The sequence below is a fragment of the Ursus americanus genome, chromosome 2 (assembly GCF_024610735.1).
Source record: "Ursus americanus isolate L20-20 chromosome 2, mUrsAme1.1.p, whole genome shotgun sequence".
NCBI classification, from domain to species: Eukaryota; Metazoa; Chordata; class Mammalia; order Carnivora; family Ursidae; genus Ursus; species Ursus americanus.
In genome coordinates, this window is record NC_142128.1 from 55,858,977 (window position 1) to 55,871,119 (window position 12,143).

The window sequence follows — 12,143 nt, forward strand, 5'->3', positions numbered from 1 at the left end:
TTTAGTAAAATTTTTTAAAAAAACTGAGTATCAACATAAAGTCTGAATTAGAAAGGAACCTTGAACAACGTGGCTTTCAACAACTATGTGATCACAGTAGCTCAGCTCATTTTCCACAAGCAATCCACTGAACTTCTGATACAATACCCGACTCTTGAACCCACCTCGAATTTGACTCACGGAGACGGCTATGCTGCAGCACAGAAGTTGCTGGACTGATGTTAGGAGTCGCACAGCGAGATGTGCTCAGATCGCACTGATCCAGCAACTTGAGCAGCTCCTCTTCAGTGGGACCACCTACATCTTGGGAAAACACACCCTCATTACCATCACTATGTCACCAGCTTACCCTGTGACAAACTGTCCACGTGGAACCTACCCTTATCTTCACTTTTGTTCACCATATCCATAGCAGTGGTCAGATCCCACATCTGAATGCTGCCGTTCGTATGGCCCGTGAACAAGTAGCGCCGTGGCCGCGAGCCCATCCTACTGGATCCCTCACATTCTCGCACCGTAAAGGAGGATATTGTTGTACAGTCCACAGCCTGGATCTCACAGATTCTGCAAAAGATAATCGTATATATAGTTGTAAATCACAGGGAACAACTGACACTTTGTAATTCAGATTTTTGAAATTAACTGCTTACATACGAGTATCCTATACATGTAAAACGTTTAAAACGTTCAAGGCAAGTCGATAGAAATAAAATTCAAACCTTGTTTCTTTGAGTGTGGAGAAAAGGCTCTTAAAAAACAATGTATTTTATTTTATTTTTTAAATTTTTTTAAAGATTTTATTTATTTATGTGACAGAGTCAGCCAGCGAGAGAGGGAACACAGCAGGGGAGAGGGAGAGGAAGAAGCAGGCTCCCAGCGGAGGAGCCCGATGTGGGACTCGATCCCGGAACGCCGGGATCACGCCCTGAGCCGAAGGCAGACGCTTAATGATTACGCTACCCAGGCGCCCCAAAAACAATGTATTTTAAATAATAATGCAAATAATTTAAGTCAACCTTAAGAGAAAAACAGGAAAAACCTTGATGGGAATTGAGTAATTCTTTAAAAGGAAGTTATAAAACTAAAAAGGCAGAAAGAAACAAAGCAACTGTGCACGGAACTAGAAAAGATCTTGAGAAGTCATTTAAAATTCATGTGCAAATCACAAGTCTGAAACAAGAAAAAAAAAATGTATAGCTGTATGGAGGGGTCTAAGTAGCACCCTCCATTAGGATAATATTAACTTTCCTGAAGCACTTTTATAACTATTTCATTGATTTTCATAAAGGATAAAAGAACCTGAGAAAGAGCAATTATTATCCACATAAGACAAATGAGGAAACCAAGGAATAATGTCAGCAAATGATCTGCCAAAGTCATATAAGAGCTGAATGAATTGCACTTGATTATTTATCCCAGACTACTTCAAAACAGTTATTAAAAAAAAAAAAGAAGAACAATTAGTACCAGGCAAATGCAAGGTCAAAACATAAAGGAGGAAGGGGAAATACAATCCTTATCAATGTAAGAAACATAAAAATAGAATACGAAGCATAGCTGAGCTTCCTAGCAGGCAGGGCAAAAAGTGATGAGGGGAAAGGCGTTAATTACTGGATGCCCACATACAGGGATAGAGGCTGTCCCAGTCTCATTCCCAATCTAAGGGAAAAGTTTTCAATATTTCACCACTGGGTATAAAGTTTACTATAATTGTTTTTATAGGTATTATTTACAGATTAAAAAAATCTGTCCTTTTATTTTAAGTGCTAAGATTCCTTTTAAAAATCATAAATGGGTGAACTATCAAATGTTTTTTCTGTGTTTATCAAGATGATCACAATTTTTCTTCTTAATACAGTGAATTATATTTATTTTTAATAACACCTGTAAATTGATATAAAATATTTTTTAAATCTAGATTACTGTTTACATTTAAAATAAAATAAAGTAAAATGAAGCAATATAAACCTATATGCTTGAAAACAAACATGACTTTGCTTTTCGTTTTACCTATGGCCTAGATTCCTTAGAATTACCTCTTCCTTTGAAATGTTGACAAGGTTTGTTCCCTGCCCACTTTCAATAAAGACTTTTCATTTTATTTCTCATTATTAAGAATCTGAACTCTCTTTAAATAAAAGCTTTGCTTCACGTTAGCTTCATAAACGGTTGGTTCCTATTTAATTCTACAAAGTAATTTCTGATTTTTATAAACATACCTTTTCCTCTGGAATCATAAATGTAAAAATTACAAAATCTGTTTTGCTATGCAGAGATTATAACTGATAACAACACACTGCTACTGTTCAAAGTGACAGAAGAGGGGCACTGGGGTGGCACAGTCGGCTGAGCTTGCAACTCTAGGTTTAGTCTCAGGTCTGATCTCGGAGTCGTGATCGAGTTCTGGGTCAGGGAGCGGATGCTTGGGTTTCTCTCTCCCTCTCCCGCTGCGCCTCCCCCCTCCTGCTTGATCTCTCTCTAAAATAAGTAAGGAAATCTTTAAAGCAACAGAAGAGGGAGGACACTAGAATTGAACATGGACACGAAATACTACATTATTAAGAGGATGTTACGCAGCAGTTTTAATAAATGTTTGGCAGCGTCTTCACTGAATATGCAGTGAACACAATAAATCACAACGATTTATAACATTTCTCAAGATAATAATTTAACTTCTATCTACATTACAGGCTTCTAATACATTTTCTTTAAAAAAGCAAGGTGACAAAAAGTTTAGAACGTAAAAATCATTTTTTGGAATCGATTCATTTAACAACTGCTGATGACTACCTGCAATGAACTTTGATGGAAAGAAAATGTATCTCCAAGAGACTATTCATTCAAATATTAGAGACTATATGCTGAAGAGCACCAGTATCAGTAGCATCTGTAACATTAATAAGAAAATCCATAATCTTTTTAACGACTATTAATAGGAATTCTACCTTTTTCATTTGTCTGGTATGCAAAAAATCTTATGTTTTTAAAGGAGAGAAATGTACAGCTCAATCTGTCTGAAGCTATATGTAATAATTTAAAAGAAGTCAAATTTCACTCAAATGGAAAAGGAGAAAGTATATCGTGCATCTCTTAGTGTCAGGGACCACACAAGATATTTTTTTTAACTCATTTTATCTTATGACATCCTGCCAAGGTAGGTGAACCTTATTTTATAAAGAAACTGGGGGCTCAGAGAAACAAAGTAACAAGTTGAATTTACAGAGCTAGTAAGAGCAAGAGCCAAAATGAGAACTTAGTTCGGCCGTCTGCCGTCAAATTCACGGCTTCTTGCTCTATCACTTGTCCTTCTTCACTGTCCACAGCATCGGTGAAAATCTTAAATAAATGCTAGAGAATAGGACTAAATACTCTGTCTTAATTTTAAGCTCAAACAATCACAAGATAATAACTAGATTTCTTTTTTCAACAATTTGTTTCTGGCAGTACTCCTTCATGAGTATGCCAAATTATTCAACAGGTTTTTTAAGACAAAAGTGACTTCTGAATGTAAATACCTCTACAGTAAATGTTTACCTTTTCCCAGTGGATGAGAGCCTTACAAACAGTTTGTTGGTGATGGGCACAACTTTCTGGATAAACACCTGCTGATCATCTCGCTCTCCAAAAGGCCCTTGGTCAGAAAACAGATAGTGTCAGAACAAATTAACTGAAATTCAGTTGGTTTCATTGAACAAAAGGAATGTTATTATTAACACCAAACGGGTAAAAAAAGACTTTTTCATGCCCATCAACAGATGGCCTTGTGTTCCACGTCCACGTCAAACGTAGAACGAAGTCCTGCAAGGGCTCCCACCTGCATGAAACCCCTTTTAAAGAAACATAATATTTCAAGTTATACTCTATGCACTAAGGCCACGGAAGCTGAAGGCATTCACTTGCGTAAGACTAGACATGAAGAGAACTAGAGCGAGACCTGTTACAATACAGGCTCTACATGTTTTATCTCTGAGAATGTGCTCCGTTTCTTGTCACTTCAGCAAAAGCATATATAAGTAAAATTATGTATTACAGATTTTACTCTTTTTTGCAAAGCCAAATGCAAACTCTTAAAGAAATAAAGTGCAACTTCATTAAATAGAATTTAATTAATCAGAAGCCTGTTGCATCCTGCAAGGTTTTCAATCTAAAAAAAAGAAAAAAGATTCAATTATTTTTACTTGGTTGTACTTGGCAAGGCAGGTGAATAAGCTCATATATTTTATAAAGATTCTCAACAATATAAAAAAAGTGTTTCATGCAAAACTTAAACATAAAATTCTAGTAATTCTCGTTATCATACTAATTAGCTAAAATAACACCAACTCGTTATTCACAAAAAGTATGTGATGTATGACATAATTTTACCTTACGTGAATCACACCTAATTAATAAATGGAACGTCTTTATTAGCTAGCAAATCCCCACACTATGCTCACTGTGTGTCACAGCAAACGCTTGGCAAGTAACTCATTTTAATCATCAGGATAACCACATAAGGGATACACGTTTATTACCTTCATTTTACAGATGAGAAAAGTAAGGCATCAAGAGATTAGTGAGCCACAGATCTCACAGGTCCCACCTAACGGAACTGGAGTTCACACCCAAGATGCCGGGCTCCTCACTAAGCTATGCAGTTGCTCACTTACTGGACAGTTTTCTGACATCTGATTCTACTGAGAAGAAATGATAGTCCTCATTTAATAACTCATAACCAAAGTCAAAATAGTGATGATGAATAAAATTACTAGGAATGAGGGTTCTGGGACGGTATCTTCTCTCCCTTTGATCTTTATTTTCATGGGAGATTCTCAAGTAACTTTTCGTACCTCAGTTTATTACCCACACCTTCCCTCCACACTTAAGTTTCTCCATCTCCTCTCCCCAAATTGGCTCCTTTCCTTCAGAGCACAAATGTGCTCAGCTGTGTCCCATCTTCTATGGTGAAGAAGGAAGCAGCAATCAGAAAGATGGCCTCTGAACTTGCCTTCTAATTAGCTCCATTCTTTCTTTCACAATTGCCTCCAATATTTATTACTCAACTGCCCACTGCCATCCAGATCCCACCCACAGCAGCCTCCAAAACTGCACTTTCTATTCTGTCCACTAACCTGAATGTCTAGCTCTGAAAATATTTTTTTAAAGAGAACTATAAACAGAAAAAAAAGAAAAAAAATCTCCCTGCCCTCTTTCAAATATTTTACAAGGCTGTTGTAATTTACTGGGCTGTCTCTAAACATCTGTTTATTCACATTATACATGTTCTCCCTGATCTGACCTTCATGATCTGACCCCTGCCCTTCCACCCAGTCTCATGTCCTACTATTCTTACCCACATACCAGCAACTACTAATGACCTTCTTGACATTTTCTAAACTTGTCAGGTTCTATCCTTCGAGCATGCTGTTTTCTCCGCCAGCAAAGTCCCAATCCTATAATATTCTATACCTTCACATCTCAGTTCAAAGTTTGAGTTCAAACACTAAGACCTCTAGAAAGTGTTCTCTGAGTGTCAGTTTCCATCAATGTTAAGTGGGGATATAATCTCCCTCATAAAATTGTTGAGGAGCTTAACCGCGACGGCAGGCCACGACACCCAGCATGGAGACTAGCACTCCCCTGGACGCCTTGCCCCGTGCAACTGTTTGCTTTTTATTCCCACTGGTCACTACGCTGTAACTTGAGGTTCACTGCATTTCTTTTTTTTTTTAAGATTTCTAATACCTGGAGCAAAGGCACTCAATACAATTCTGTTGATGCTACAACTTAAACCTGCACAATGTTACATGTCAATTATACCTCAATGAATCAGGAAAAAAATTCACTGATGACATAAAACTAAACTTTCAGTGCCTAGATCACATTGAAAACTGGGTCAAAGAGCAATTGTTAAAATCAGCAAAACTGAGTGCTTCTTTTTCTAAAAACACTAGGACTGTGGTAGTACAATTTTCCTAAGTAGCTTGTATTTTTTAAAGTAACAATTTTTGAAATCTTTACTGTAGGAGCATATTCTGGATGGACATACATTTAAATGTTTCACATAAAACAACTCTCACGTACTCCCTATTTTCCATCAGTGCTACAATTTCTGCTTATTAAAAAAATGATCAGAAAGGCACATGAGTCCATGAGCAGGTCCTATGGAGCTATTAAAAGTACGTGAGACACAATGCGTATACCATAGAGATTCTTCCAAAAGGGTCCCTGGGGAAAATGATCTGTCTCTGTGAAGACCATGCATGCGTGTGTGTGTGAGAATCCACATGCACGTGTGTCATATGCTGTCACGAGGGACAAATCACACCAACTTCATGTACTTTTTGCTGAAATCCGAGCGTATCGACGGAGACATGCTGTATCATTTCCTGAAAGCCATCAATCACGATGCCATCAAAACAACTGCCAGCACATAATACCGCCAGCCCTTTTCTAGCTTCAAATTTTATTTTCAGATCATTAGCAATAAAAGAAAAAAAAAAAAAAACTTCAAGTGTCAAATGTGCACAGCTATCATGGCTTTTAATTATAAACTAAAGTGGTTAGCATTTGGAGATATTATTTAAATAAGGAAATGATAAATAGATGAAAACTTTGCTCTCAACTTTTTAAACAAAAAAATGCTATAATTAGTGAATTTATAAAACTAAGAAACACATTAAATTTGTTTTAAATGAGTTTTAAAATTAAAGTGAAAAATTTCTATTTGAACCTCAGTTTTAGGTTTCTACTACAGTTAACATACTACTTCTGCATTGCCCACGAAGTATTTGAAAATGCCCCCAAGTTATCTAACCCACCTATGTCGTTTCCAGAGGAATAGCTTCCATGACTTTCTGTCTCCTCCAGAGATAGTATCTTGAACGACGCTAACGGAGTAGAACCTGGTTGAGTAGAGATCATTCCTCGGAATCGTGTTACTGTCCATGTCCGGACATGATTATTATCTGCACACACTAGGAAAGAAAACAAAAAAAGTTGTTAAATATAGATTATAAAAGCACCAACAAGATGACTTTTATAAACACATTTTAACTTTTTAAACTATGATCTATCTTAAATAGATCACCGCATATTTTGAGTGGCAAATGATACATTTATTCTAAAATTATGCTTCATCTGTACCTGGCCAACAAAACTGAAAGAACTGAATACAGTTACTTTGCTACAAATATAAGGTATGTAAGTAAATCTATGGGTCCTTATAAAAGTAGCCTGTAGAGTATAAATGGAGAAAATGTTAAAAAAAAATATGCAAGAGAAAAGATGCTGAATATTATTCTGCTCTGTGGCGTAACTAAATAGCAAATGAGCTGCCTAGTTTATTTTTTTCAACCACTGAAACTGCTTATGTTAAATATTAAACAACCTAGATCAGGAGTTACTGAAAATTTACTGCACAAATTAAACTTGTCAAAAAGCTTGTACCGCCCACCATAATTACAGTAAGGAAAATTAAAGTTAAGAACTATTTTTATATAAAATAAGAAAGTTTGCATTCAAGAAACATACTCCAACTAGTTTTTTTTTCATGTAAATAATATTAAGTGGATACATACTGAGCTATCTAACAAGTACCCTACCTCTGTTGTTTTTTGATCTGAGTAACTACTCCTTCAGAAAATATAAACCAGCAACTGATATTATTAATGTAAAAAAAAGTAATTTGCGGCACGCCTTAATAAAGAAGTGCCCTTTTAAATGGAAAAGTGCAAGTTATTTAGATTCCAGAGAATGTGCCATTATTAGCCAATGAGCTATGAACTCACCAGTAAATACTAGGAAAGTATCCAAACTTTCTTCTATACATACCTTTCCTACTGGGTAAATTGCCACAGTTGCAAATTTTAAACAAAACTTTAGAAACTTAATTTTAAAAATTGCAATAAAAATTCAGAGTATACAGGTGTTACTTATATAACAAAATTCTCACATCTCAGGATGCCCGTTTCTGGTGAAAAGGAGACATTTAGTTCTAGGCTACTTAATCAGCTTCCTGGAAAATAATTTCCTGATTTCACTATTAAGCTTACTAGGATTCAGAAAAATACCTTAAATAAAGAAAATACCTTAAACACTTTAAGTGATTCAATAGGCAATTACGGCTATTTTGTTAAAATTAATCATTTTTTATTTAAGACATGAAAACTAACACTATCAGAAAAAGAATATCGTTACATATATGTTGATATCCACCAGGGGGCAGAACAATATAACTGAGTAAACATAAAATACTCTAGATTTTTAGCTCAACTGGACATTTTTCTTGACAAATTTATTTAAATTTCAAACCTACATGAAATATTTGATGTTAAAATGCAGATTTCACTACGTGGCTCTCTGGCACCTCATCCTGCAATCACGTCATCACCATTGAGATAACAGCAATTACTACTGAGTATGGTCATTCCAATATCACAATAACCTTGCAAAACAGTCTTATTTTCTCACAGGATCCAATTACCTCTTTTTATGTAACATTTATTCAGCATCTTTTCTGTGCCAAGAAGTACGGTAAGCGTTGAGAACAGAGTAAAAGAGCTTCTGCTACTGTAAAACTTAGATTCTAGAAGAGGGAGACAGATGATAAACAAGCAAACAAAACAAAATGATGCAGTGAGAAGTCTACGAAGAAAACAGATCGAGATGGTGACAGAGAAAGTGATCTGGAAAGAGGTTTGGCAAACTGAGACCGGGCGGCCTCACTCAGGCGGTACTGGAAACGAACCTGCATGACACGAAGGCAGCCAAACATCTATCTAGGGGTGAAACATTCAAATAGAAAGAGGTGTAGAAGTTCTGAAGCATTTTCAAGAAATCAAAAAGCCAAAGGGTTAGGGTGTTGTGAGCAATAAGAAAGGTGACATGAAGGGTAGAGAGGAAAAGAGGCTTGAAAAGAACACAGGACCCATAACAGGAAAAGCTCTATTAATTTATTTATTCTGCATTCAATAGGAAGCCATTGGGAAGGAGATACGGTTTACATTTTTAAAAGATTGTTTCTGGCTCCATGTACCATAAGGAACATGTACCAGAGGCAAGAGAGGAACAGGCAAAACGACCTGAGCTCAGTGATCTAGGGAAGAAATGACAAAACCACCAGGCTGGCAGCAATGGTCACCGGTGGTCAGATGTGTGACCTATGTTGAAGCAAAGCTAAAAGGACTTACTGATAGATTCCACGTTTGTGGGGGTGAGAGAAAGAGAGGAGCCAAGGATGGCTCCTAGGTGTTCAGCTTGAGGAGAGAAGCACACGGTGATATTGTATACTAAGATGGCTTCTGGGCGAAATATCAAAAGTACTACTTATCCAGGTTAATTCCGACATGTCTATACAACCAGAGACAGACACTAGATATACAAGTTTGGAACTCTGCGAATGGTCACAGGTAGAGAAAAAGTCTGGGGGTCACTGGCATACAGATGATAACACTCAAGTCACCAAGAAAACTATAGACAAGGAAGAATGGAGACTCGAGGAAAGAGCCCTGAGGCAAGCCAATACTTAGTAACTGGGCAAAGAGGAGGCACCAGCAAGAGCGTGACCAAGACTCTTCAGTGAGGCAGGTGAGTCGCTTTATGAAAACCTAAAGAGGAGACGGATTGTTTCAGGGGGGCATGTAATTATACTCAAAACAATCTGACTTTTTACTCAAACAATTAGATATCAATAAAAGCACACCCACCCACCCATCCATTCATGGACAAGATATTTCAGCTCCATTTAGTGTTTACTCAGGCTGGAGATTAGTGAAAGATGCATCCCCTTTCAATATTATGTAGTCTTCACATAAACAAACTTGATAGATGAAAATGATGCTTATAAAAAGTCTAAGGCAGGAACTGATCTACAAAAGATTTAATGTAAAAGCAAGCTCTGCTGATACACCTGACTCAAAATAAAATTAAAGCCCTTTAGAAATTTCCATATACAATGAACCTCATCAATGGAATTTTACTGTGTGGTCATCATGCTTTGTGTGTCACACTCATTAAGCTTAAAAATCTGTACCATTTAAGCATCTAATTAGTATCTACATTTTTAAAAAATTTAATGACTAAAGAACAACAAATGCACAAAAATGTAATTTTCTTCAAATAATTGCTTTATATAGTCTACTAGTTTTTAATATTTTTAGAAAATGATCAAACAACAAATACACCCATAAATCTACAACTTTAGCTTTAAACCTTAAGACAATACAACCAAATTTCTATTAAATTTGTACTTGGTAAACTTCTCTACACCTCAACAGGAGTATGATAAGTATTTTAAAATATGCCATAGAACAAGATATTAGAATAGAGAGTAAATAAAAGATATGGTCAAATCTTGCCTAAATTTATGTATTCTATAACCAGGCAAAAAAAAAACACTTTTTTTAAAGACAACCATAACATATCTTCAGTTATCGAACTCTTCTACCATTTCTTTTAGTACGTTTTTCTCACATAAAGCAGTACTTTGCCATTTTTTCCATGTGCAGGTATCTAGAAAATTCCACACAAGGCACCAAGGTTTTACATGAGGCTGACCTCCTCACCGGGACTCTACCTGACACAAGATGCTTCTCGGACAGCATGATTTTTGTAACAGGGCTTCGGTGAACTGTGAAAGTCTGGAAAAGCTGCGGGCCCGATCCCACCGTCTCCGGGTGCTGCACAATCACTCGCACTGCTCCAGAGCTCGTACCATAGGCGATCTCGATCCAGTTACCAGAGACACCTACGTGAGGTCAGAAGTTGAAAGGCGGCACATCAGATGATGACAGAAAGCTGCCCTGGTAGAAAAGCGGCAGAGCTGGATTCCGTGCTTTTATGAGCCCCAAACCCAGCCCAGCACAGACACCGTATTAAAATCATTGTTTCCTTTACAAGTCCTTTCCCAGCCCTCCCTCCCAGATAGACTTGTGCAGCCCTCCCCTGTGCTGTCTGTTAGGGTCTTTCACAGCCACTCTAACACCCACTCCTCTATTTCCAAGTCTATCTCTACTCGTTACTCACAGAGACTGAATCACAACCATCTTTTTATTTGTATCACCTTACAACTCTGTAACCTTACAACCTGAGACATGGCTGGTCCTCAATAAATGTTTAAAGAATCAGTAAATCTGACAGGCTAAGAATGCCACCAACATAACACAGTGTTCCTAAAGCAACATTCCATTATCACTTCTAGCCTAGAATAACCATGAGTTTTACTTTTACTTTTGCTATATTATTGGTTTTTTTTTGAATAATCATGTATATACTATTTAACAGATTCAAAGTACTTAGCTCTGAGACAAATGCACCCATGACGTTGCTTACATCATACTTACCTAATTATGCACAGCTCACTGTGTCAAGTTCACCTGTGGCTTTTTTTTAATTTTTATTTTTTTATTTTTTAACGACAAGTGTCCAGACTCCATTCCATATTTAAAGACAGAATGGAGTTCAGTGACCAGTATGCTTAAAAAGGATTACAAGTAGAGAACCTTTTAGCTTTCATAGTTATTCTTCCTGATTCACCTGAAAATACTTGAATCAAAAGAGAAAGAGCATACCACAGGAAACATTTCTAACCTAAAAAGTGACCCCATTCTCCCCCTGCCACTGCAGAAGTGTTTTCCTCCCTTATTAATGAGATTGAAAAGAAATGCACATCTCATTCTGTAAAAGGCACCTAGGCTAGTATTTCCAACTTCCCATGCCACAGCGTCTGTTGTAACCACTCTGTTGTACGAAAGCAGCGTGTGAGACCATCAATAAAAAGAGCAGCTTGTGGGCCTAGTGTAGCACAAGATGGCTGAAATCCTGCTATGACGTTAATCGAAATCATCTGCACACATCAGAATGTTTCACACTGAAGATGATTTCCTTCAATGAATTCAATAAAGCGATGATTTTATGTAAGTAACACATTCAAATTTATTAATATTGTTGGACACGTGTTAATATTTCCTATAATTCCTTTCATTATAGATAAACTTTAAATTTCCCATTTATGTTTTATCTTTCAATCTAGAATGTAAAAATATAAACACAAAAATTCTTAATAAAATTTCATTACAATGACCTTGGAAAGACCATGGAAAGCTTCAGACACTAAACTTCCAGATAAAATGTCTTTTTCCAAAACAAGTTAAAAGTTTTCCAAG

General features: G+C 36.6%; 1 protein-coding gene across 3 annotated transcripts in view; it reads right to left on the reverse strand.

Annotated features, from left to right (window-relative positions):
• Positions 1-12,143, reverse strand: part of KCTD3 (potassium channel tetramerization domain containing 3) — a 51,708-nt gene that overhangs the window by 2,338 nt on the left and 37,227 nt on the right. For 2 of the 3 annotated variants that reach the window (XM_045809588.2, XM_045809585.2), the window contains 5 exons: positions 10,556-10,726; positions 6,801-6,956; positions 3,535-3,631; positions 380-564; positions 165-303 (listed from right to left, as the gene is read on the reverse strand). In XM_045809588.2, coding sequence (XP_045665544.1) covers positions 165-303; positions 380-564; positions 3,535-3,631; positions 6,801-6,956; positions 10,556-10,726 — 748 coding nt within the window. The remainder of the gene's footprint in view (positions 1-164; positions 304-379; positions 565-3,534; positions 3,632-6,800; positions 6,957-10,555; positions 10,727-12,143) is intronic. The other variant, XM_045809586.2, reaches the window with a different exon arrangement.